This window comes from Camarhynchus parvulus, chromosome 4 (assembly GCF_901933205.1).
Source record: "Camarhynchus parvulus chromosome 4, STF_HiC, whole genome shotgun sequence".
In the NCBI taxonomy this organism is placed as follows: Eukaryota; Metazoa; Chordata; class Aves; order Passeriformes; family Thraupidae; genus Camarhynchus; species Camarhynchus parvulus.
The window spans coordinates 63,965,297-63,992,818 of NC_044574.1; the positions used below are offsets into that span (position 1 = coordinate 63,965,297).

General features: G+C 40.0%; 1 protein-coding gene across 4 annotated transcripts in view; it reads right to left on the reverse strand.

Moving 5' to 3' along the window:
• Positions 1-27,522, reverse strand: part of PDE5A (phosphodiesterase 5A) — a 105,587-nt gene that overhangs the window by 49,619 nt on the left and 28,446 nt on the right. For 2 of the 4 annotated variants that reach the window (XM_030946938.1, XM_030946937.1), the window contains exon 1: positions 483-796. In XM_030946938.1, the coding sequence (XP_030802798.1) occupies positions 483-586 (104 nt within the window). In that variant the 5' untranslated portion in view covers positions 587-796. Of the gene's footprint in view, positions 1-482; positions 797-7,355; positions 7,459-23,925; positions 24,030-27,522 lie in introns of those variants that run through there. The other 2 variants (XM_030946939.1, XM_030946940.1) reach the window with 2 other exon arrangements.

Genomic DNA, 27,522 nt, shown 5'->3' on the forward strand with positions numbered 1-27,522 from the left:
TGAGCACTGACATAATCCGCCCTCCCCAAAGACATCAGATGCTCTTTGAGGCTTCCACCTACTTCGCAGGGCGGGGAAATGCATAGTTGCTCACTACTCACGAGAAGTTGACCATGTCTGTTTTGAACCGAGGAGAACACAAAATAAATAACTAAAAGCCCAGAACGGGGAGCTCCGGGGCTGGGGCAGCTTCCCTGAGCAGCTCGGGGTGCCGGGCGGGCGCTCCCCGCTGCGGAGCGGCCGCGAACCGGGGGCTGAAGGCGAGAGCCGGCGGGGAAGCGCCGCATGTGCCCTTCGGTGGCGGCCGGACGGAGCTGCTGCGTGGTGGTTTCAGTTCTTGCTCTTTCGAGAGCGGGGGCGGCGGGGGTGGGGTAGGAGTCTCTTCTTTTTATTTTCTTTGAAGGCAGCAAAGTGAAATGGAAAAGAGCGAGGATTTCCTGTAAAAAAGGAACTGCTTCTATCCGCCGCCGCTCCGGTCTTACCTCGTAGCTTTTCTAACAAAGTAAGAGCGGGTGAAGTCGCCGTGGTCGTCCAGCCACGCTTCCACCGCTTCCTGCTCCGGCGCGGGGGGAGAGCAGTGCTCCATGCTCCCGCCGCCGCTCCGCCGTCTTCCGCCGCCTCCCGCCGCGGCTGCCGGCGCTGCCTGCCTAGCCCGGCCCGGCCCGGCCCGGCCCGCTTTACAGCTGCTGTAGCCCGAGCTCCCGGCCCCCGCCCACGCCCCGCTCCCAGGTGTGCGGGCAGCAGGAAGCCCGGCCCGCGGCACCCCAGCGCATCTCCGGCCCGGCTGCCGGTCCCGCAGCGGGCAGAGCCGGCTCCACCTCCACCGCGGCCCCGCCTGCTTCGAAAAAGTGTCCTTTTGACAAATCGAGTGTCGCTTTAGAGGGTTCCGCTGTCGGGTGTCAATGTGTGATCTCTGACAGACCTCAGCCTGGATACGAGTACTAAACCCCTGGTTTTACAGTCGTTCATGCCTACAGTGCGGCTGTTAGATCCCTTTTAGACTCTGAATAGGCACAGCCTAGCTTTGAGGATGCTCAACACACAGCTCCTACTTTCTCAAAATTAGACAGCTGGGACTGCAGTTTTGGTTAACACTGAGCACCACTTTCATGTATTGTAGTTCCATTCTATGATAGGCACGTGCACATGTTTATAACAGTCTATCCTCTGCATTCACAATGCACCTTTCACAAAGGCTAATGCATATCTGTGGCTTCCTGTGCTGCCGCAAGTGCTGTGTCTTTGAAGGTAAGATAACAAATAGCAGAATGTTTCAGGGGAAGGGAATCTACAGAGTCTTGCAAATTATTCTCCTCTGTAGTCAATTGAGAGCTATTGTATGAAATATTTTCTGCTGCTCTTAACCCCCTTTCAGGTGTATGTAGACTTCTGATACAGAGATCTGTCTCCTATATGTAGAGAGGTGGGGTTCTGCAGCTTGAGAAGGGGCTGCAGCAGGAACTTCACAGCAAAGGGATTTAGAGCCTGTCCCTGAGCTCGAGGGAAAAGTTTTATCTTCTGTGTCTTTGTGTCACATCTGTGTGTAGCACTGACCTGGACGCATGTATCTTTTGGCTGTGAGAGTTTGTGTGTAATATGAGGCACACAGAAAGGGAGGTTTTACATGACCATTACTCTGTTGTAAAGGGGGTCTCAGGGGAAATGTTGTGCATGGTGACCAGAGAGCAAATGTGAAGATAAAGCACAAGCCAGTTACATGCAGCACGAGTCAAGCTGCTGTTCAAGGCAAAGACAAATCTTTGCCTTCAGCAGGGAAATGCAGAATTACCAAGCAAACTGCATAAACAGACAACATGGCAATAAATGAAGCAGATGTTTAGTGCCAAAACATGGAAAGAGTGGTATGTTAGGAAAAGAAATAAAATAAAACCATTGTGTAAATCACAAATTTCTGCATTAACCATTTCAGAAGAAGAGTTCTGAGGCTACAGTAGACATGGCAGTTAAAGCTCCTAAGCTAGGCAGAGGTTTTGGAAAATGACTGTGTTAAAATGCTTAAGTATAATAGCAATGTAAAACATACAATTATAGAATGCAGATTTTATAAGTAACTGAAATGCCATTCCCTGAATGGTCTCATATGGAATATTGATCATGGTACTGCTCATCCAGTCTCAAAAAGCAATTGCAGAAGGACCAAACACATGGAAATATCTTCTTTGTAAAGAGGCAGAAAGAGTTTGTTTACAAAAGGAGAAATACAAATATATAATTTAATTACTGGTATTTAAAAAGTAGGATAGTATTTTCTCTCTGTCTCATAGGAGAATAACAAGGTAATGGTCAATGCAATTATGTCAGCTGCAATAGATAGCATCTCATTTCATGTAATTAGGAGTAGCACTAATAGAAATAAGCATTTATCCTGTGGTAACATCCAGTAGGCCCCAGTCAGGAACAGAGGTTGCACCAAGGAGCACTGTGAACATGTACCATTAAATACCAGGCCAGCTGAGGTGCATCCAGCATCCCTGTACTCAGTGCCACAAGGAACTGGGACCTGTGGCTGCAGCTGTTGCTGCTGGGGCCCCTATTTAGCCTGCAGATAAGAATCAGTGAAGCCAATGCCAATTATCATCTTCCTGATGATCAGTAGTGAATTCAGTGGCAAAGCAACAGCTCAAAGGATTGCTACCCAAGCAAAGAATAGCATAGTCTTTCCCAAAAGAAATAAAAACTGAACAGCTGGGAGGGAAAAATGGATGCCTTCCTCATATCCGATGAATTTCCATGAATAATAATGAACATGTTGTTTTCATTTTTAAGGTGACAGGAGGGGATGAAGGCCAATCATAACAAAGAATGAATGGTCAAAGTGGAAAAAGTCTTCCATAATTTTGGCTTCCAAAATGCTCTGAAAAAGCCCCGTGTGTCTTAGCTCTTGCCCAGCTTTCCAGTTTATTTCCAGAGCTCAGAGGATAGAATTGATGTAGAGTAGCTCTAAACCTGAGAAGGGCTTGTAGTAATGTCACACAAATAAAAATGTCCAGTACAAGTTTAGAAGCTGCTTGAGAGCAGCTCAGTGTTGAAGCCAGGAAGCTTTTCCATCAGTAGGACATGCTATTGCAGGACTAGTGGGTGGAAAAATTATTTGGCTGAAATCTTTCATCTGATGTTTTGCAAATATTGTCATGTAAGGAGATAAAAAAGTGGGGTTGTTTTCTGTATGCTCAAGGCACATAAATTAGAAATTCTGCTAACTCAGGATAATTAGTAAGAATAAATAAGGAACTATGTAACCAGAGGAAAAGTATTTATATGATAATTTATGCTCAAAGAACTCTATATTTATTTAAAGTTATTTGAAAGTAATATAATTCTATTTCATTTCCCTTTAAAAGAGAAAAAATAACGTTTCAGATGTCAACATTGTTAACTTGCCTGACTTATTCATTAGATGAATTGGAGCAGCATTTAGCTTTGCTATGAAGTGGGAATTGGCTGTCTTTCTACCATCTCTTAAATCTGGAAAACAGTTGGTCCATTTTGGCTCCTAAAACAAGTTTAGGACTGTACTATATGGCCAGTGAGGCTAGAATATGATAAGGTAGAGGAAACTATTCCACTTCTTTATTAGCCAGCACTTTCACACACATGCAGTGGAAGAATCCTAATACTAGTGAGGCAAGTTTCCATTCTCCTTCCATTTTGTTGCATAAGGAGAGTGAAATAATAACCAAAATTCAATTCATTTAACATCTAATAGTTATTTAGTGATGAAAACACTAAATGATGAGAATGTCTTATAAATTTTTTCTCTCAGTCCTTTCCAAATAATTGCTGGAAACGTTTCCCCAGAGCTGCTCAGCAATTGCATAACCTGCCCTCTCCTCTGGGATAACAGTGCATATGTCCTACAGGAAGCCATGGAAAATAGTAGCTTCCTCCTATTTTGATTTAAATGTGACTGAGCATTTGCGTCAATCAAAGTACCAGGCAAAATTATTGTTCACATCAGGAAAGCAGCAGCTTCTCAAAGCTGTTTGTAATGCATGGATATTTGTCTGGAAAACACTGTCAGACTTTATCTCCTGAAAAATGTAAGTTAGGATTTGAGTTTGACATATTAGCATTTGATATGTAAATCTATCAGTATGCTCAAATTTTAACTTTTTCTGATTTCTATTGGAAATCTCAGGATAAGTTGGAAAGCTGCTAGCAAGTCTCTTTCTTTTTCCTCAGCCTTCTCTCCTTCAAGCTAAGTAGTGCCACATCTTTCAGTTTTTCCTTGATCATCATGCTTTCCAACCCTCTGATCATTCATTTTCTCTTTGGGCATTCCCTAGATCGTCTCTCCCATTCCTGCAGTATCTCACCAAGCTAGGAATAAGTAATCCATCTGAACACTGATCAAATCGCAATTGAGTGGAAGGAATATTTTGGGTTCCTTGCAAGCTCTGTTACTGCTAATACCATCACCCTTGCTCATGCCTTCTTGGCAACAGCCTGATATTGTTGACTTCTGTACTCTCTGTTCCCTTTTTTATATACTTGCCATGTACTCAGGTGCTACCTGTATGTTTACCTCTGCCTAACTGCATTTTCTTGCTCTTGAACATTTTTAATTTCATCCTGTGCTTGCAATACATCTCCAGTTTATCAAACTGAATTCTGTGCCTGTCATGCAATGTGTACTTGGCCAAGCTGAGTGCAGGGTTGCTGAAGGACACTGGTCTGTGATAGGGTTTGATCACTGGGCAATAATTGGATTTGATGCAGGGAGGTGAAAATGTAGGTGGATAATGTATGCATAGGTTTTGGTGGATTTTGCTCGGGAGATGGAGGGTAAGTAGGAAATGTGTAGGGCAGATTCATTCCAGGCCCTTGTCAATGGCATATCAAACTCTTTCTTCATTTACAATGGTACTTAGCTTATTTTTAAAGAGCTTCTTAGCTATTATTTAATGATTTTCAATTAGCAGTTGCTCTTACTAGTACTTTTACTAGTAATTGTGATTTCAAATTGAAGTATTTGGTTTATACCTAGTCTAACAGATAATATTGAGTCAAATTATAAGGGGCTTGTTTTCTAGTTGTGGTTGTTTGGAGATGGACTCAGTGGCGAACGATATAAACGAAAAATGAGTCAGATTTTTTTCAAGTACATACCACTGCAATTTGGGCATTCACTCTTCTGTTTCTGTACTCATATACCACAATTCTCTGTTGAACTTCTCACGCATTAATCTAACAACTGGAGTTTGTGAAGGCCCCCTATCATCACAAATAAGTATAATTTCTCTCAGTAAACCCTCGGGTTTCTGAAGCTCTTTCTTCAGGACATTCTCCCAGTAATGATCTTTTTGAAACCACAGAGAGGTGTAGTAGCACCAACTCCTGTGTCATGGTTTATTCCACCTTGGGCAATAAGAATAATTTTGCCTACACTTTGCCCTGGGAATGTGTCTGCTTGGGCCTATTAGTACTATTTCTTTCTTTCACAGTAACTCCCTTTCAAAAATAATTTCCTATCTTTTAAATGAGATTTTATTTGTCCCTTTAATGAAAAATGTAGATTTCTCTATGTTAAAATATAGGCCAGACCTCACTAAGTATTCTTAATTGGTCTATATTAAGGGTCTGCCCTTCATGTTATTAATACCTCTATAACTTTTTGTAATTTGCAGCTTTTTCCATCAATAATTTTGGTTTTTGTTCAGATCATTCAGTATGATTCAGGTCCATTTAGTATGGACCAGACTGATAGCATACATTGCTGGGGCTTTCATCAAAAGCCCTGTAGACTTGTGAGCCAAAGCCCTAATGAAATCTTACAGAAGTTTACTTTATCAAACTAATTCATGGTCTCATGGGAAAATAGGCAGGTTTTTTTATTCCTGACGAAACTAATTTTCTGTGTAGACTGGCGTTAATTGTACTATCATCCTTTCATTGTACACTGATTTCTTCCTGTACCAGCCTCTCCATCAGTTTCCCTGACGTTGATGTCAGGCAAAATGATCTGCAATTTCCTTATTAAATAATGGAACAATGCTTGCTTCTCCTCTGTCTTGGGGATCTTACGTGGAATTTGAAGACATGTTTTGCTTAGTTTGGTTCTTTTTAATTTTATCTTTTAGTGTTTAAGTTTAGGGTTCATACCTGTTAAACTGCTATTATTTTAGTTCTGATATTTTGGAATCTTAGTAGTGAACATACAAATTTCTTCTTTAATAGATCGCATGAGGAAAATTTTAGGGGCACAGAGCTGGTAAAGTATTATGCAGTGGACATAAAAGTTGTTTTTAGGACATTTTAGGAATGCGCAGACATTCTGGTATTGAAGGAAAATGTTAATCTCTTGTTGTGAAAGAGACAAGAAAAAAATTGAACAGTAAATACAGTGAAGAGTTTGTTTATGTATAACATTGATATTATAACCTAAAGCTATAACTACTAAATTTTCACTGTTCTGAACAATGTGAAAGGAAAATGTGGAAGAGATTAGTTTGTAACTAAGGCTCACTGCAGCACTGCTAAATGAATATGGAGGGTTTGTATAGAATTTTAATTATGCTCAAGAAGAAAATGTATGAGAGCTGCCAGACTGAACATAGGTTGTTAAACAGGAGTGTGTCCATTTCTGACTATCCCGTTTGATTTTTTTTTTTTTGGAGGGGTATGGCATAGTCAGGATCCTTCTATGTTCTCCTTCACTTTTCATACCTATCCCTAGAGAGATCTGTGGTGTTGATGTTTGTTTGGCTGAGGGAATCTGAATGAGAGTATTCACAATGTACCATTGCTGATCCCAAATCATCAGCAGGCTCATGGAGAGGTTTTCCCCACAGTTCATTGTGGGGAAATAAAATGCCTGTTCATTCCTTCTCATCTCTTTTTTTTTAAAGCTTTGGCTGATGTGAGCACCTGGGGCTTTCAAAACCCTTTTATATGTGGTAACTGGTTTCTCTCTGGTAAATAAAAGAACAAAACTATTAGAGCAAAACAATGAAATGGATTTTTAGATTCCCTCATCAAATAGTATGGGGTCAGCATCACCCTGCCTTCCTGGAGAAGTGAAGCTGTATTTCTCAGGAATTTAGTGAGTATTACAAGAGCTGGTGGGTCCAAATTGTGATAAGTACCTAGCTTTTCACATTTGGTTCCATGTGAGACTGGGTGACAAAGGTTAAAAATGGACTGAGAAGCAGGATTTTGTGTGAGGGGGACATAACATCTCTCTGCCATTTTGCTTTCCTTTGTTAATGTTGTAGAAGAGTTTCTGTGTTTTATGAGAATTTTATGAGAATTTTTTGGTTTCACATTTGGAACCAAATGTGGTACTTATCACAATAATTGTGGTACTTATCACAATTTCTGAGATTGCTACTTACATTTCATCACTGGCAGGTTGCACACTGTTAGGTTTCTGAGGCAGGGGCTTTCCGTGGCCATGTGTTTCTGCAGCCTTTAGCATAGCTGGTACTTCATGTGAGGCTGTAAAACCAATGCAAGGGATGAATTCAATCCATTTTTGCTGGAATCCAAATATCATTTGCATCATCTATGAGCTTTTTTATTAATTTTTGTCCCTCCATCAGATCAGTGAGGACAGCAATAGTTGTCACTGGTACTGTACTATAGGTAGCTATAGCAAAATAGAAAGTTTATGGGATTTCACTTAGGTTGTAGAAAAAGTTTCTCTCACAGCTGAAATGACATCAAATGAGTCCCTCAGTTTTAATATTAAATTTAATCTTCTGAATCACCAGGGAGCTGATTTTTAATCTATTTTTCTACAGCCATGAGGGTTACACATTTACTTCTGGCAGCTTACACCAGGTCCTAGGAGAGGCAGGAGGAGTTGTGTCAACAATGTGGCAGACTCCATTTGGCACATCTGCTCCCAAATGGATGATGTGAGCATCTGAAAGCAGCGTGTACCTCACTGGTGGCTGCCTAATCTGCTGCCCTGGGTTCACGGTGAAGGAGAACCTCAGCCATTCAGCCCCAAAAACAAGTAGCTGGTTCAGCCCTGCCTGTGCACTGCTGTGGCACCCCATTTTTAGGCATTCACTGCAGATTTTAAAGCAGGGCAGAATCAAACTGTGTGAGAAGAAAGCTGCCAGAAAGAGTGAGGAATATGGGGGCAGCAGGATGGAAATAAGCACATAATTTTGCTAAAGTGTTCCAATATGGAACAATATTAAGGAGGCTCTTGATGAGCCTAAAACTTCTTCCAGCTGCTTGTGAGCTACCAGTTGTGCCTGACATTCCTGATTTCTGGCTTCTAAGCCTGGTCTCTTTTTAGAACCTTGAAAAAACCCCAGTTTTTATTTGAGCTTATTGAATTTATTTTAATTTTATTTATTTCCAGAGTAAAATGTTTATGTGGAAACAAGTTTGTGCAGTGTTCTCATGGCTCAAATAGAAATACGAGCACCCCTGAGGAAATGAAAAGTGACACAGCGTGGGCCAGCCTGTGAGGACAGCTGAGTGCTTGAAGGCTGCAGCCTGGCTCCTCAGTTCATCCTGCACTGAGCACATACACATTCCCTGCTGTTTTCCTCCTTTCCATGTGAGACTGGGTGACAGAGGTGCAAAATGGACTGAAAAGCAGGATTTTGTGTGTCAGGGACATAGTATCTCTGCCATTTTGCTTTCCTTTGTTAGTAGATGTAGAAGAGTTTCTGGTTTTTATGAGAATTTTATGCTGCCTACACACTTCCAGTATATTGACATTACCAGGTAAAAGCATGGGCAGAGGAGTATTGCAGTACTGGACTTCAGTACATTTATAGAGACTTCAGATTCATTTATACTGTGTTATCAGAATTTGCAGTGTGTGCCTTTTGATTAGAGTTGCCAACATCTATTTTTTCTGTGACAGCTGAATTATGGGTTTTGTGAGGAAAACCTCACAGCTGATTAAACTTGTATTGACAGGACTGCATTCTGTATTAACAGGAAAACAGCTACTTCAGGCCCTTAAATCCCATCTTTTCCTCTGCTTTTACTTTAAGGCCCTGAAAACCCAGAGTAAATCAGGAAGTATTTGCCACCACAGATTCTTTCAGTGTAAAGGAAACCGAATGTGTCATTGCCAATTGACCAGAGTAGCTCTTTTGATACATTTATGTCTTCTTTTAATCTGCTCTCTGTCTTTCAGATGTGGATTGATTTATCCTTCCAGCATTTCTGTCTTAGGCACAATATTTTTGTTAGTTTGTAGGAGATAAATCACAGCTCTTCCTTCTAAGTACTTAGTGTCTGACTCTTAATTTCTTGATCTCTGTGTGTGAATAAAAGTCTGACCTTGTTTTGCTACTTAAAAGTACTCGGGGGAGGTAAGGGAATACAGAACTGTACATAATGAAAACCATCAAAAGGAAAAAAACAACACAAAACTAAATAAATCTTCTTGGTGGTTTTGAATTTTTTGTGAGGTTGAAAGATGTTGATTTTCTATGGACTAATATTAATTTTAACTGATACATGGAGTTTGATATTGCAACCAGGTAAAACAAATTTTAGCATTCCTGTAATTTTGTTATTCTATTGCTTGCTGGAGGTTGAATTATTTAGAATGAAAAGTGTATAACAAAAAAAGGATATAAATGTATCTATAGAAACAAAAGGAACAGGAACTGGAATTCTATAATGTTTATAGTTACTAATAAGGAAAGGAAATAAATACAAACTGTTCTTAAACAAGCTGGTAAAATTGAAAGTGAACACTGCAAGTTCTCCCAAGTGCTTTCCAGCCACAAAACCTTGCAGAAAGTAGATTTTACCAGAGATCCAGCCCAGCTGAGCATGGAGTTGAAACATGCGCAGTGCTATTGTTTCCATTTGCTAACAGGCCTTACTTGCTTCAGGGGTCCCTGCATGTTCCGGCTGCTTTTCATTCCAAGTAACTCAAAGCTCCAGGACAGTTTGGTCCCTTCTCATCTCAGTAGGAAAGCTTTAGATCAGAACAGCCTCCCTCATTCAAAAACAGAGCTTCTTTCTTCTTCTTCTTTTTTTTTTTTTTTTTTTAATAATTCCCCCAGGATTCTTGCTGTTTCAGAAGAGTTGTGCTCATGAATAGTAATATAAAATAAAATCATTTCTGAAGCTCTTACTACAACATAATTAAAAAAAAGATGGGGGTGAAATATCTGAAATATCTTTCATTTTGTGTGTCTTCAACTATCTATCAGTTCCTGTAACTCCAGGACCCTTCAAATTCACTAGCCAGTATCAAGCACATCTAGTGGAAAGATAAAATAGCAAAGTACTGTAAGCACCTCCAAAAAAATAGGTGTCCTGTTTAGAAGAGACACCGTTTTCATGCCTTCATCAAGAGTCAGGGTGTCAGTGACCATCTCAGGAGGGGACAGCATCCAGGCAGAGGAGAACCGGCAGCCTGCTGGTGCTGGAGCTTCAACTGGAGCTCTGCACAATCCCAGGAAGGTGTTAATATGATTAATATTAACATAATTAATATTAAAACCCTGGCAGCCACAAAATACAAATAGAAAAAATGCAGCTGGGTTTATTCTGATGCTCCCAGAGCAAGCAGCTCTCTTGCTTCAGGCTGGACTCTGTCTGCTCTCTTGCTCCTTTTCCCCTGCTGACATTGAGCTTACACATCTTACCAACTACTTGCAAGAAGAGTGTGGAGACAGCATAACTTCGTTACCTTGCCTAATTTTGCTGTCTTAGTTTCAGTTTCTTTTGGAAGAAATTGGAGAAACGTCCCTCTGCATATCAACCTTCCAGCTTCCAGCTCTAGAGTTCTTTTCTGGTGTGTCTGGTGTCGTCACCACATTTCACCATATTCCCTTTTGTTCTTGCTCTTATCATCACCAGGACTTGCAAATACCTTACACTCTAGTGCAAGAGCAAAATACCCTCTCCTGTTCACATCTCCCTCAGGAAACTCTTCTTTGGCAGCACTCAGACACAAGTCAATAGCAACAGCCATCATTATCTGACCATGCTGCTGCTTCTGGTTTGTTGGTCCCCTTTTGATCTCGCTGTGTTCTGCTCACAGACTGTGCTGCTTAAAAAAGTCCTTGGGACATGGACCAGGCCTCTGTGTTTTGTACAGGGTGTTTCTGTTCTCTGGCTGAATGTCTTGGCCTTTAAAAAGCAACTCTAAGGCTGTCAAATTGTGGTTTATTTAATCAAGAATCTAATTCGGAGATAGCAACTCTGTTGCAGGCCTGAAATTCTCTCTGTGTATTGTTCATGCCAACACAGCTTTGCCCCCCGAAATGTTCATGGAACTCAAATAAAAGGAGCTGTAAATAGAGAAGAAAAGTCCTTCAAAATGATGAGATAGGCTTTGTTAATATTTATGTTCTTCCTTGTTGGCAAAATGGGTAGTTTGAATTCAACCTTATCTGTTTTTATTTTAAAAATGAGAAAAATACAACTGATACTTTTTTCCTCAGCGGAGCAGATTAGTGAGCTCCAGTGAGCTAAGCACAACACAATGAAATGAAGCAATTTAAAGAAAACCATTAAAGGTAAAAACATTTGAGTAATCAAAAACAATGTTCCCTTCAGAACAGGTCATTACAACAAAGCTGCTTGTGCTGCCAGTCCTGTTGATTTTCACTGACTACAAAGCAGAATAGAAACTTTCTCCATAAATCCCTGGGTGCTAATGCAGGAAGGTGGCTGTGTAATCTGAGCTGTCTGACCCTGGCAAAGGAACAGACTGTAAGCTCACTGCCTAAAGAAATGATTAAAAAATTCAGTGCTGGGAGGAGACTTGCTTCTTTATTAATGTTTATCAGATTGAAGTTAAATAACTGAAGCAATATGAGCAGTGCATAAAAGCAGGGGAGTGAAAGGAGAAAAACTGGTTTGGGAGTGTGCCATGGCCTCTGTCACAGAGCATCTCATTGATCTGTCTTCCAATTCATCCTGTCGAACAGCTGGCATGGCCTGGGGTCCACAGGCAGAGGAGCAGCACCATTCATTCACCCTGCTGTCCTGGGCACAGATGCTTTTCCTGGTGCCTGGTAGTTCCTAGCCAGCTTCCAGAGCTTTGGCAGAATCGTTCACAGATGTCTGACACACCAGGATGACACAGAAATTCATACAAAAGGGATATGAGGTTAATGCATAGTTAATACTGTTGTCTTGATCTCTGTAAAGTGTATCACCATGAATCTGGTAGGAAATAATATGTGCACATTGCATTAAAATTCCTTCTTGGAAGGTATATATCCCAGAAGTTAAGGAAAGAAGCTTTTTTTATTTGCATGTGAGAGTTTTAATGTGCTTTGAAAGGAATTGATCTGTCAGTGCTGGGGCCGAGATCGTTACCCACAGAGCACAGTGCACAGCTCGCTCTTCAAAGAGCCTTTCATGTGCCAATGCAGGCAGCTGCACAGCCCAGCAGAAAGGGGAGGCTGCAGTGGCATCCTTCTCTTCTCAACACCACACTTCTGCTGTGATTGACTAAACCTCCCCAGTAAAAGCTGTGACCCTCAGGCCAGTCCCACAGCACGCTGCCTTGTCCCTGCTCCTCCTCAGCTTTGCTGTCAGGCTGGTAGGAAAGCTCAGGATGAATGCCAGCTCATGAGAGCACAGAATTTAGACCCAAGATGTTTCTCAAAGTCTCTACAAGAGTCAGTACAAACTGAAGTGGCCATAAGTATCCATTTATAGGAAAAGTAAAAAGCATAGTGACAGACAGCGAGTGTTTTAACAGGGGAATCTAATTTTTCTCCTTTTACCACGTTATGCAGAGGACGACGGTGAGCTCTGTATTTGCTGGCAGTGGAGGGAAGTCTGGGGAATCTATTCATTTTCCCTCCTCATTTAAACAAACACTCTCAGAACCATGACCAAGAAAGGAAGTAAAAGTACTTAGCAAACTTATATTAAGTGTTCTAACTCAATGTTTGTATTTTGCTCCTGAAAAATATACTGACTGTATTGATAGCACAGTAGTGTCCAGCTCCTGCAATCTGATGTGGGAGAGGGCTCAGGGAATAGTTTTAACCTTGTATGGAAACCTAGTTTTATTTTCAAAATACCTGCAGCTCAGAATAGTCTGAGCTATTCTGAAGCAAAAATTGTGTCCTTCAAAGAAAGTTCATGCAACTCCCACAGGGTAATCCTGTCTGGAAGAAAAAGCTACTGGTGCCCAGAGACAGGAACCCCTCTGAGGAAACCTGTCTCTTCCCCTAACTTTCTAGTGCTTTGGGAATGTGATTGTAAAACAGAGGTCTTGTGAACACCAAGAATATTCCTGTAGAAAGATGATTTCTTTCCACCAGATAGCTATCTCAGATAATATCAGCCTGCTACATAATGCTACTGCTAGCCAAGAATTTATAGATTTTAATTTGATGGATAAACCTGTGACTTTGCTTACTAATCTGGAAGATTTTTCATATAAGCAACAATATTTATGAAATTATGCTCCATTCCCATAAATCTGTATTTTTGGCAATTGAGCTAGAAGTTCTCACTTCGGGGATTGTAAAGCAGATTTAAAATATGATTGAAAAGATAATTTGGTCTTGAGAAGACAAAATATTTAGATTTTGTTAACTTTTTATTCTCATCAGTTTGAATGTTTCATGCTACAATTACCTTGTGTCTAAGTAAAATTTTATTAGTTAAGGATGAGCTGCAATTCACAAATGCAATCTCCAAAGAAAAAGGAAAATCAATGAAGAACTGATGGGGGTTATTTAAGGATACATCTGAAAGGTTTGGATGAAAGATTTTAATTTCTTTTCATAATTTATCACCTCCACTATCAAAATAATGTCCCTCCTGCCACAGAAGGGATAAGTCATAAACTGCATTGGATGGTAGGTGTTGTGTTTTTTATCAACAGTGTTGGCACTGCATGGCTTGGTTTTCCTCAGGAAAACCCCACATCTTTTGCAGATTTGAAGCAAAATGTTTTGTACTTATTTGCTGCCTTGAAATAAATTAATCATAGTGACGGAAAAGAGATGGAATTGTGAAAGGCAGATATTTTATGGCAGGGAGTGGCCCATAATTTCATCTTTCTGAGATCAGGACAGGATATGATGTGCAGATTCGTGCCTCTCTGTGACCTCACTAAGTGCAAAATGCAGTAGAAACATCACAGGCTTGGGAGCAGAAATAGCTGCAGAGGTACCTGGATACTTCTTTGCTGTCCCTTTCACCATCATATTCTCTTCATGACTGCAAAAGTAATTAAATCTGAGAAGCAGATTTGTGAGTCAAATTCTCCTCTTCACCCTGTACTGTATGTTTAGAGTGACTAATATCACCAGGATTTATCTTATTTATGGAAATGTACTATGAAGGAGAAGCTTGTTGATGATAACATTTTGCCCTTGTTGGGAGGTTTGCACCTGAAGTGGCATTTCCATCAAAACTGTGAGGAAGCACCAAATCTGAATGATGGTAATGTGTTATTTCACTTTGGCAATTTTGCTTTAAAAGCTGTTATTGTTTTTCTTGAACCACCAGATTCAGCTTTTTCTAAAATAACATATTTACTGCTTCTGTCCCACAATAGTTTAGAGAAGTGGTCTTGTCTCTATCTCCAGTGCTGTCTTGGAAATACTTAGAGGTGTCCATCAGTCTGAATATCTCTGAGTGACTAATACAGTGTATGAGCCCTAAGAGCAGCCCCGAGAACTACCACACAGGAAGTACAGTGATGTCAGTGAGAGCTCAGTATAGATGTGTGTTATCCATGTGATCTAATGAAGTAGAGAGATACCCTCTGAAATCAAGAATATTTGTTCTGATGCTTCAAGAACCTTATTCTCCATAACTCTCGAATTCATAACACCAGGACAGCAGGAGGGATGCAGGGTGAGTGGCCTAGTGTGGGCCAGACTTCCAGTCTCACCCAGCCTGCTCTTGTTCAAAGATTTGCTCTTTGAATTGGCTTCTTCATGGAAAAGGACAGTGTCCACCTTACAAATTGGTTAACACGGCTGCTGTGCACAGTCCAGGAATAAAACAGTCATGGAAAGGTGGGGGGGAAAGGTGGAGCTGTGAACCAGAGAAAGACGCTGAGTTCTCTAGTGGCTCAAGGTCTCAGTTACATGAGCAGAGCTTCCAGCAGTGCAATTCCTTCCTGGATATAAGTAGGGATTTCGTTCCTTCTGATTTACTGCCATTTTTGTCTAATTGGCTAATTTTACTGACTTGATAGACAAAGAGTCAGAATTCCTCACCTCCATTTCTACCCCGTCAGAAATTAGGATTATTTTTGTTATAACTAGTTATTTATTTCTTACTGAAAATATGTTTTTAATTCATAATAAAAATTCAGAACCCCATATGGATGAAACAAATGAATCACACATGTACTGAACATGAAACACCAGCCTGTCAGTGTCATCCAGTGGAATTTAGCCAGAAGTTGCACTACAAACATGTGAGATCTACTTTGTCATAGGCTATATTTTGCTTGCCTTCTATGCTAGAACACTGATGTCTGATTTTGAATCATTATTTTTCCATTTATTCTCATTTGATTTATGCAAATATGTCAGTGACTGGAAGTGGAGAAAGTTGGCAATTTATCTTTTCTAAGAGATCATCTAGGAATCAGCAAACTATCAAACAAGGGTTTGTTCCTATTGCTGAAGTAAGAAGGATGTCTGCTTTGACATTCCCAGCAAGGACAGTTAAAAGTGTATCATCCACCTATGGCTTGTACTGGAAAGAATTTTGCTTGCTTTTGTAATACAGGTATAAAAGAATATAAAGGACATTAGAGAAAGAGGGAAAGGGGTTTAGTCTGTATCAGTTGCAAACAGCAGGAGAAGAGAGGCTGTTATTTCATTACCAGTGAGTAGATATCTACTGCATGTGATCTCTGAAAACCTCCTTAAGTTTTTTGAAAAGCCTGGAAAAGCTCTTATCTATATCATCTGTAGCTACATCTTTATCTCAAAAGTTTTTGATCACTGCCCTAAAGTACTCAGTTATTAGGGCAAGTTAAAATTCCTCTTACCCACTGCAAGAATGAAATTGTCACTTTGGACCTTGTCTTCTATGAAAAGGAAAAAACAAAACATCCTATAATTCTTTCCAGGAACTTAAGCAAAAAAAGGTTTTCAGAGAAAATGTTCTATTTAGGGGAAAACAATGAAAAGCCCCACGTGGCACAGCCTCAGCACACATTACATGTAGAACATACCCTGGTGGCTGTGCAGCAGTGGAGAGTGCTCGTGGGCACTCACAGGCCCTGCAGGGTTCAATACTAATGAAATGGTTAATGATGGCAAATCATCCAGGGGAATAGCCTGTATTCCATGCAGCCTTGTAAAGGATCTTTTCCTGACTTGTTTCACATCCCATATTGCAGGGCTTGTTTTGTCAGCCAATCCTTAGTGAGGCTGCTGAGCTGGGCCCTGCTCAGGCTCCAGCAAACTACAGCAATGAGGTTAATGCCCCCCAGTGCAGATTCATTAAAGTTTCTCATCCGGACTTGCTTTTTCTTCAGCAGAGGTTACTGATCCCTATAATTTGATGACAAAGGTATTAATGAAATTTGTGCTAAAGAGCCTTCATTTAGAGGAAAAAAAAAACCAAAACCAACAAATTCTTTTAGTAACATTTAAAGTAACCTGGATTATTTTGAAGTACCGGTTCTAAAGGTTTAACTACCTTTGATTTATGTTAAAAAATATTAGAGAATGGTAATCTAGAAGTGTGATCATGCAGAAACCTTTTTTTCCAGTTGATTTTCAGCCAAAAGAAGACCAGTGGCTTCTCCCCGTGTCTTTTTTTTCAAGGCCGTATGGTACTGTTTGTTTGGGAAGTACGGCCTTCTTGAAACCAAAGATAGCCAGGAAAGAAGAACAATTTAATTTAGATTATAATTTGCAATTTAATTTGAGGCTGAGAAGACATTCTGAGAAGCATGGTAGTAATCCAGCGGAGGGAGAGTGAGATAAATAAGCTTGCACTAATGTCAGCACTAATAAGGATCCTGTTTTCAGCAGCTGGGGCAGAGTGGTCAGGAACAGCTCAATTATGGCCGTGCTGTACCACGGCTTGTGGTGCAGATAAAACCAGAGAAACCTCACAGTGTCTGGCTCTGAAATTGCTCCAGCAAAATACCGGAGACTATTCCAGATGTGCTCACTGGGAATTTGAACAAATTCTTACTTTCTTTCAACTTGCAAGGAGATGCAAAGCTTTCTTTCAGTCTCCAGACTTAGCAGATAGTTTTAAACAATGATGCACAAGTACATGAGTTGCACTTCAGAGGCTGCTCCAGTTTCCGTGATCATTTAGGAGTTAGCATGTTCTGTTGTGCATTTGCTGGAATTCAATAGAGCTGAAACATTTCGTCTCTCAGAGCTTATTTCTCCTCCTACCCCCAGTCTGTTAGGAGCTAATAACCTAAACCTCTAAGAGAGCCTCGTATTACAGATATTGCACAGTTCCTAAATACAGCAGGAACAGTTATTCAGGTTCTCAAGTGCTGTTGTGAGACACAAATAACATTAAACATTACCTTGAGACATCACTTTTCATTTTTGTGGTGAGAACAGAGATGGGAATGTGGAACTCTGATGAAGACTTTGGGGCTTTAGAAATGCTGTTCATTTAAAGCTTGATCTGTGAGCGTAAAGGCATTTCAAAGAAAATGCTTTATTCTTTCAGGTTTTTTGCATGGATGTAAGTGGTTAAATACATACAAAACCTGTCTACAGGCCTTGCCTCTGTACATATTTAGGCAAACAGAGACTGTTTCTATAAATTATAATAAAATGTATGAATTGTATAGCAAATGACAAACATTGTAAAATGTTGTCTGAAAAGTTCAGCCAAGCACTAGATACAAATTGAATTTGATTTCCAAGATTCCAGACAAACATATTTTTGTTTCTCTAGATTTATGAGCCGTTCTAGTTCTCCACTAATTTCCTCTTAGTTCTTGGAGCTGTGTTTATATTTGGTTCATTTGGCCTCCTCGAGCATCCTTTTCTATGCCTGTCCTTAAGTTTGATTTTCCAGTCAAGTACTCTTCTGGGGACACTCAGCACATCAATCCCTTGAGGGCTAAATTTGGAAAGCACAGCATCAATTGTTATCATTAACTGCCTTTAGAGTACATTGGAGTAGTGAGAGAAGTGATAGATTTCCCAAAGCTTCCTAAAGAACCATTTCCTACTTCAGCCCAGGACACATGCTCTGCTATCTGTTTAATCAAGTAACAGAAGGAACAGTCATAGTCAAAAACCAGAAGAGGAACAATTATCTAGTCAGATAATTTGAACATCTTTAAAATTTGACTCCACAATGCAGTAGAGTATAATTTCATTTTCCTCCAGACATTAAAATTATTAATAATAATAAGAAGTCACTATAAATTATGAACAGTACAAAGTGTTCAAACTGACTCAGTTGTAAATTTCTTTTGGCAAAATTCCAGAGGTCTTCCAGGGAAGATTTTTTTCCTGATATTGTGCTGCCTTTGCATTTCTTTTCTTTTAATACCAGCAAAGAGAAGCAGAAGGCTGGACCAGCCATTCTTATGGGCAGGAGATGAAGAGATCAAGAAAGACTCCTGATATTATCTTGAAAAAGGATGTAGGCTACTGGCTAAGGTTGGGAGTAATGGAGCTGAGTTATTTCATAACTAGTTTGGATAGTCTCCATGAGCTCTCTAGAGAAAAATGATATAATTCTGAAACCATAGCAGAGAAAGCACAAAGAGCAAATTACTCTAATGAAAGCTTTTGTGAGCAAAACCTTTCATTATAGCTATTCCAAATGTGCAAAAGGGCAAAGTAACAAGTCTAAATACATTTTGCTTTTTCTTAAGCAGCGCCCAGTGTGCCTTGAGCTCCATTTGTTCAAGTAGGAATATGGTGATACAAAAGCAGATGGTGTTTGCTGCTATTGGATGACAGATGTTCCCTTATCCCTGAGATTATGCAGTTAAGTGTAATGCATTTATAGCTGGGTTATGCAAAATACTGAGCACCCTCAGCTCGCATTAATGGCCGGGGCAGCTGGAGGGGCCCAGTGCCTTCCAGGAGGTGCACAGCTCTTGGGAGTCAGGGAGCTTCTTAGCTGAACTCTTCACCTCAGCTCTTGATTTGGAGATGTCCTGATCATCACTGTTCAGCATCTTTGGGATCAGCTTGCAGTCACCCTGGTTAGGCTTGAAGTCAAAGACCTTCCCTCTTTGCAGGAAATGGATCGAATGCCGAGGAACTCGGTTGATGCAATTGTGTGAATGTAGCAATGCCACTAACAATGACCGTGTTGAAACACACGTCTCTGTGTTGCACTGAGGTAGAAAGGAGATAAGATAATCTCTGTGCTCAGTAGAAAATGCTCACTAGACGCTAAACAGTTCCAGATGCTGGGCAGCCTCCCCTTTAGCTTTACACTGCTGCAGTGTAGCAGCATCGGGTGAGCCCTCCAGTCAGCCCTGATCCTCATTGCCCCTTGAACATGCCCTCCTAGGATTATCAAATAGGGCTCCTTCTCCTTCCACTGAGGTTTCTTTGGAATGACCAGAAGCATTTTTATATTTATCAATATGGACCCTGAGATGAGGCTGGCAAATGTATGAAAGTCAGTCATATTGACTTTCATATATTAAAGAGATGCCTGAGGAATGCAAAAGGGGATATTCCACTAATGAGAATTCTATTAAAATTCATTAGGAGGAATTTCTCCACAGTCATTATTTACCAGTTAAAAGTCAATGAGAAACTAAGCTCTTTCTGATTTCAGGGCTGATTGTGTAGATACAAAGTACAATCGCCTAGCTGTAACTTCTGGATGTTACTGCATACTCTAGATGGATATAGTTACAACGCAATAATTTAGGACAACATGCCACATGAGTTAATTCATCCTTGCCTTAAAAGTTCCTGGATTCCTGCTGAACCTTAGCTTTGACCTTCTCTGAATAGAAACAGGAGATAGTGACTTCAAAGCTGATACATTTCCTGGGTAACAGAGTGCACAACCAAGTTTCTGTTAGCACATATTAAAATAAATTTTCAGCAGTTAATTCCAATAGCATTTCATTTTATATTTTAGTGCTACAAATAGCAGTGTTCCTTTGTATAAAATTGTAACTTTTATTTCACTTGATGGTTTTCTTTTTAGTCTATGAATACTGTAATTTGAAAAAAAATTAATCGCCAAGGAATTGCTGCTTTTAAAAAAATTGATCTCTTATACCAGTTCCCTCTAAATTTTCTCCTTCTCAAACAATGCTGTATTTTTATGTAAGCAATACACATGCCAGACACTTGTGTGAAAAATATGATGTGTACAGTTCACTTCATTTATTTCTTGACATAACAACATAAGTTGAAAAAATACAGCAGTTTGTAGGAATTAAGTTAGGATATAAAACAGACTATTTATGTCAAGAGGAGGAGACAATTTGCATTAAAAACGAGGAGTCGCTACATAGTTCATTTAAATCTCATGTGAGCTTTATAAAAACATGAGAGGGGCTCACTGCAGCCATGTGACAAAGCACAGAGCATTGTCACCCCAGGACAGTCACACAAACAGGACAGAGTTTCACTGTGGAGAAACCCAGATTCTGAATCTGAATCTATTAAGTGCACAAACCCCATTGCTTATGGAAGTTCTGGGTGTGAAAGGGCCTCACCACCTCCTGTGACCCAGGAAGGGTCTAGAGCAGCACTCCCTGGCAGCACAGTTTCTATCCCACTCTCTGCAAAGGGAAGAATTTGTCACTTTGTAACATGTCTTCTTTGGAACCAGGACTTCAGCAGGCACTGGTAGGAGTTACAGTGCTGTACTGAACAAATCATGTTGTCTGCCTGAAATCACAACAGAATTTCAGGACGAGCAGGCTGGCATGAAATAAATATTTCAAGTTCAGTCCACTTCAGGTGATTTGCCCAAAATAATAAGTGATGGTTAAAAATGATATTTGGTTTCCAAATACCCATCTAAATGCATTTTACTTGGCAGCTTGACAGAGCAGTCATTTTTAGAATTGTATGCCATTAAAATCAGAGGTCAGTTAAAGTGTAACTATCCAAACATTAGACTAATTATTGCTACCCAATGTCTGTCAAGGGCTTTGCTCCTTGTCAAGATGCCTGCACACTTTAGCATAAATACTGTAACTCTCCTTCCCTAGCATCCCTCTTTTCCTTCACCCCAACCCACACACAGAGTGGCATTTAAATAAGATTCTTCACACTGTGTCATAAATATTAATGACATGAAACTCAGAGCTTGGCATTTTTCACTAATGGCCCTCTTCATCACAGTTTCACCCCTGGACTGCAGCCAGCCCCTGTGTAACTGGCTGACATTTTTTAAAAACATGTTACTATCAAAGTGAAACAAAATACTGAGACAATTTCTCACAAATTAAAATTGTTGGCAAATCGTCTCTCCACATTGTGTGCTTGGGATGTCGTTTGGCATGGCTTCCTGAACAATGCCCATGTTGGCTTGGCATGGTTTGTCTTGTAATTACAGTTTATGCCTTTCTCCTAATCCCTATAATAGCTCCAAATGAGCCGTGGATCAACATTTGATATAAAACTCAGCCTGGTTAAAAAAAAAAGTACATATTTTCCTACAATCCAACTTTTCTATGAAGCTTTCAGAAAATCTCCACAGAAAGATTAATTCCATTGTTGGCATTTCTTGGTTCTTGTGGTTATTTGCATCATTTCTGTCCTTTCAGTCTGAGCTGTACCAGTCATCTGAAATTGTAAATTAAACAACAAACAATGTTTTGGAGATATTTATGGCAGTGTTCAGGATTTAATTTTCTGTTGTCTTTCTGCCTGAATGAAACACGTACAGCTCAGTCTCTCCATACAAGATAATGAGCCTTCTGAGCAAGCTGCCAGACACTGACACACTTCCTGAAACATCACGTATGTGTTTGCTTCTTCTTAACCTTCATTTTCTATCTGAGTTAGGACCACAATCCCACAGGACATCCCACAGGCTTGAGCCTTTCAGTTTCTAGATCATCACTGAGAAACTGACATTTCACTAAAACAGTTGGGTGAATGAGAACAATAATAATTTGTCTTTTGCCTTCAGCAGAAAGTAAAAGTAGAAGGTGGATAAGCAGAAATGTATTCTGGGCTCATTGAAATCAAATGTATTTCATAGTGTGGTGTGTGTCAGAGCTTTTAGTGCTTTGAATTAAACAGGATAAGGAGCAAACAGAACCACAGGGTTGTAGGGCTGGAAAGAATAAGAAATCACCTGATACAAGGCAAAAGCAGAAACTTTTGGGTGCTTCCTGGCAGACATTTGTCAGCCTGCCTTGAAATCTTCAGTAGAGATGCACAAAACCTCAGTCAAATTTTCCTGCTGTTCATGGCCCTTTCATTACAAAATGTTCTGATGATGTAACCTGAGTATTTCTTGAATTTTGTCTTGTTACTTCTGCAGACACATAAAATAGCTTCTTCTTTCCTTCTACATGTGTGAGACACTGTTATCAAGGCTTTCCTCAGTCTGTTTGGCTAAATATCCCCCTTTTCCAATATTTTACCCTAATTCATAATTTATAGATCACTTCATCATTTTTATTGCTGTGTTTGGGACTGTGTCTGACCAGTCCATGGACTCCCTGAAGTGTGGTCCCTGACATAGCCACAACAACCCAGCTAAAGTCTTATCAGTGCTGCTCTAGCAAAAGGGTTCCTCTGCAAACTTGTCTGCTCTCCACATTCCAGAATGACACTCCGTGTTGGTAGCAGCATGACGTTGTTAACTCCCATACTGTCTGCTCAGCTGTCATTTCTATGCTCTTTTCTATCTGAATTTCTCCCTCCTCAGCTATTCCACATTTTCTCTCTGTGCAGGTTATTATTCCTGAGCATGGTGATAACACTGGCAGAAGTCAAAAAAGGTACAAAGTTTTCCCTTTGTATCTCCAGTTTGCCACAATTATGTGGAATCTTATTCTTGACCTGCAAAGTACTGGCAATGTACCAGACTTCATTTGTCTCTAGGTCAAACAAGCCTGTTCTGTGATGTGACCTTTGGGTAAGGAGTGAAAGCACTGACCAGCACTGGGACAGACCCCAGTGGAACATCCATTTGATACATGCTCCCATTTGATAAGGAACATAACTGTTCAGCTCTGCACTCCCACTGGACATCCTTTTTCCTAACTTGCTATGATATGAGACAGTATTACAGACATAACACAAATGAATGCTAAATATCTAAGATTCATAGTTTTACTTTCTGCTTTATTTCTCAATAATACAATTTTGAAAAAAAAATCTTAATATGCAGTAAACAGGGTAACCTTTGAAAGCACACATTTAAAATAATATAATTTATATTGGTTAGTTTCTTCTTAAACATATAGAATTGAGATACCAAGAAATGTTCTTTTGTTCTGAATGCTGGAGGTACTTATTTTTAAAATTTGCATAATTTATGGTTGGGTACCAAATGCAACTTAAATTGTCTCTACTGTATGAAGACAAATTCATTATATACTTCAAATTCAGGTAAGTATTTGAGTTTTAGAAACTTGGAACATTTGCTGACTGGATTTCATCTACTCTGAAGTCTCCAGCCATCCAGTAAATTTAAGGTCAGTATGAGACTGCTTGGATCCAGAATGCAAATTCTTTTAAGATCTCGAAGTTGTGGAAATTTACGAGTGTTTGCATTTGGTGTTTTGATTTGCTCCCTGCTGCTTACATCTTTGTTTTAACATGTAAAGTGCTTATTTTTAAAAAAAAAGTGCAGTTATGTAGGGGTGTTTATCAGATACATGCCCAACTGTATATAGAATGGTAATGGACCAGTCCAAAACTGTGGAATGGGCTGTGGTGTCCACCTGTTGTTTAAGGTCTTGAAGTATTTTATAAAGTCCTACTTTTAATTTATGCATGTACTCAGAGATATGGAATGCTTTGATTCTTAATTTAGAACATTCATACCATGCTTTGACTCTGGAAAACAAAGGCAACTCACCTAGGAGTTCACAACTCGGAAGGGCTGTTTCCTTTCATTACTGTCACCATTAGAACTTCCTATACAGCAGGAGCCCAAGTGTGAAGTGCAAAACTCCAAGTGTTCTGTAGGGTGGAAGCAGAACCATTACTGTACTCAATTCTTTTCAAAGCAGAAGGGGTGGAGGATTGTCTGGCTGAAGTAAGAAATGCAAGGAAAAACCTATGGTGTCAGTTTTTAAGGATATCGTGGAGTAACACTGGAACAAAGTTTGACTTGTAAGGAAATTGCCACTTTTGGAGGATAAAATATTCCATTAGAAAGGGATCACAGCACCCTGCATTTCCTTGGTACTTATTTTCCTGAAACCCTAAACCCTTTCTAAGAGTTAACTAATTCACTTTGTAATTCTCCTTTAGGGAAAATTAGTACTTTCAGACCTTTTTTGACAGATGTTGAAACTTTGTCGCTGGAGGATGGAGTTGTATACCCCAGTTCAAAGCAGGAACAGAGATCTCAGCTCCAGGTTGTCTCCTATATGAATATCAGGTTTAGTCCTACAAGTTGGCAAGCCCTTAGAACAGCCAAGAGGTGAAGGAGTCCCAGACTTTGTACAAATACTCATGGCCCTTTTACAAGTACTGCTTGTTTTTCTGTCCTGCAGAGAGATTTTGGAGTGATACTGAGTGACCCGAACTAAATTTGTGTGGAACTTGATCTATTAGTGTTCACCCAGGAAAATCCTTGTGCAAATGGGTAAATTAGCAGCACTGTTCCCATTACACAGGTGTCACAAGCTGAGCTGGTGAGCTCTGCACTTCCAGCACAAGTGAACTGGGTCTGTTACCACACTTCTTGTGACACCCTGGCAAGGAAGAGCTCTTTTAATCTAGATTATTTTTGCAAAGTTTTTGTTCAAACTGCTTGAAAACTGTTCCAGTGTGGAAGGCTAGGCTGTCAGCATGGAGCCCTGAAACCTGATGTCTTCCCTAGGAGTGTCTTGAGGGCCAAGCTATTCCAGTGAAACACAAACCTGAAGCCAGCCAGATTTATTTTGTCAGCCTGTAGCTCACTGCAGTTTGAGCTGAAATCTGAGGATTTCAGCAAGGCTGGAGCAAACAGAATTGTAGGTAAGCCCATGTGGAGTTTTGGTGGTTGAGACTGGTTCTTGTGCTTGCTGTTATAGCCCTACAGGATTCCTGTAAGCCGCAGCCCAGTGCTGTGAGCTCCTCACAGAGCTGGTTTCAGAGAGCAGTGCGTGTGCAAGGAGCTGGGGCTTGGCATCATGCCCAATTTACTTCCACAAATAGGAACTAAAGATGAGATCTTCTTGTGTGGCTGGATAAAATACATATCCTGCCTTACAGCTGAGGACACATGCACAGTCTTAATCACAAATCTTCACCAAGAAACTGTTTCTAAATAAGTGGATAAATGTTGGCCAATTGTTTATCACTTTTTTACTGCTGGTATATTTTACGGGAGACCAGATGATTGGAGCAATGCAACAGCATTACAGGAAAATATTCATCCTTTTCCCAGCAAATGCTTGCACTCATTTTTGTTTGCTTATTGTGACAATATGTTTGCAGAAAGTGACTGTAGGACTTAAAATTGAGATTAGTTTCATGAGATGGAGTATATTTCAAATAAATTTAGTCCGGAAGGCTATCCGGTCAGGAAGAGGAAACAATATCAAGGAACTAAGTTGAACAAACAACTCAGATACTCAATTGTGAATACTGAGCACTCAGAAAAATTTTGTATGGGCTGGCATTGGTTATCTTTTTGCAACAAAGAGAAACGTTCTGTAGTATAAAGGCTGGGTAGCATATTGACCAACAATTCCTCAGAATTAAATTCAGCTGACTCCACCGCCCCCCTCTTCTCAGTCATGCACACTTCATAGAGTATTCCAGTCAAAATAATTGTTTCTATAGAATAAATTACTACATTGCTAAGTAAAGAATAAAGAACATATTTTTGACACAACTTTCATTACAATTCTAACCACAGAAGTACCCAATTTTCTCATTTTTATGTAAATGAAACTCAAATAAATAATCTTCATGTTGCATCTTCCCTTGGTCTATCTTGCAAAAAACATTAGGGCCCAAATTTTCCACAAAAAAGAATGCAAAACGCTGTCTGCTTGTGAGTCTGTGATTCATACCTCCTGTCAAGACTACCAAACCAGTAAAAACACTGGAATGTAAAAAAATAAGCATGATTATGTATTTCAGGAAAACAATTTTCTCAAGAATGTTTCTGGAACAAATTTTCAGTGTTTAGCTATTTCTAGTTGATATTTTGGTGATGGAATGCCTCCTGGCACCAATTTGTACCATGGAATTGTCCCACAGGACAATACTTTGCTGTAGTGTGTTTAAGGTGTCTTTTTTTCAGATTCTTGTAGCAGCAAATCCTTTAGCAGCTCATTACTTAATGGAAACTAAACAAAGCTTCTTCCAGGGAAAAAAAATGTTGATCTCTATCACCCCACAGTGAACTTCTCTTCTTAAATACATAACACATGCTTTTGGAAAATATCCTCAGTTTAATCTGAACAGTGTAAACTCCAAAGACAAGACCACGTCCTCATTCATCCATCTTGCATAGCTCACAACTTCAAACTTTCTGGGAAAAAGAAAAGGAAGCACAGAAGATGCTTTTGTGTATACAAATCTCTTTGTGTGATATGACTAGACCTTTGTCTGTCATTCCTATTAAAAACAGCCACCTTCACAAATGAGGACTCAGGGGTAGGCTCTTATAAATAGGGATCTTAGAGGTCCTGGCTGACCTTCTCTGCTCTCTGCTAGCAGATATTTCTTTGGGAGTTTTTCCATTTCCTATGGAAACTCTTTCTGCTTTTTACTGTGCAGCAAGCCCAGTGCTGGCTGCTCCTTGCATACATTGTGACCTTATTGCTGCGTCTGTTTCTGCCAGAGCTGCTGTTCCACAGCTTTTCCATTCCTCTGGAACTACCATGACCACTGGTATTAATTGTACCAAAAGAGGTATAGAGTGTAATTTAGGCACAGAAGCCATCAATTTAGCAGCTGATAAGTTATTCATAGGTTTTGAAAAATATACAATAACGATTCTGAGCTTTTACCATGAGTATCATATACCTCATGTACAATCTCAATTCATTTGGAGCAACGTTGGATCAGGAGGAAGGATGTTTATAATGTTTCACTGCTGCTGTCACTTGCAGAGATGCAGTGCACTGTTTTAGTGGATCCATGCTGGAGATCCTTTCCGCACTGGCTTTGGCTTATGCTTTTTGCCAAAAAAATTGCCACGTTTTCAGCAGGAAAATGTTTGTGCCTGGAGTTGAGCAACCATAAAACATAGTGCCATGCCTCTCATGGAACAATGAATAAAAGAAAAGGACAAGTTATTTTGCAGATGTATTTTAGGAACATGCTTTCAAAATGTTTGTCCTTTCAAAGCATTAAATGACAAATTTTTATATCTAGTCATTACTGTTCTGACTTTACACTGTAGGAAGACATCTTGCTCCTATTGTCCTTACTGTATCAGTGAGCTATTCCCTCAGGAGAAGTCTCAGCATGTGAAAAAGAAACTATTCCTGAAATCAGTGAACTCTAT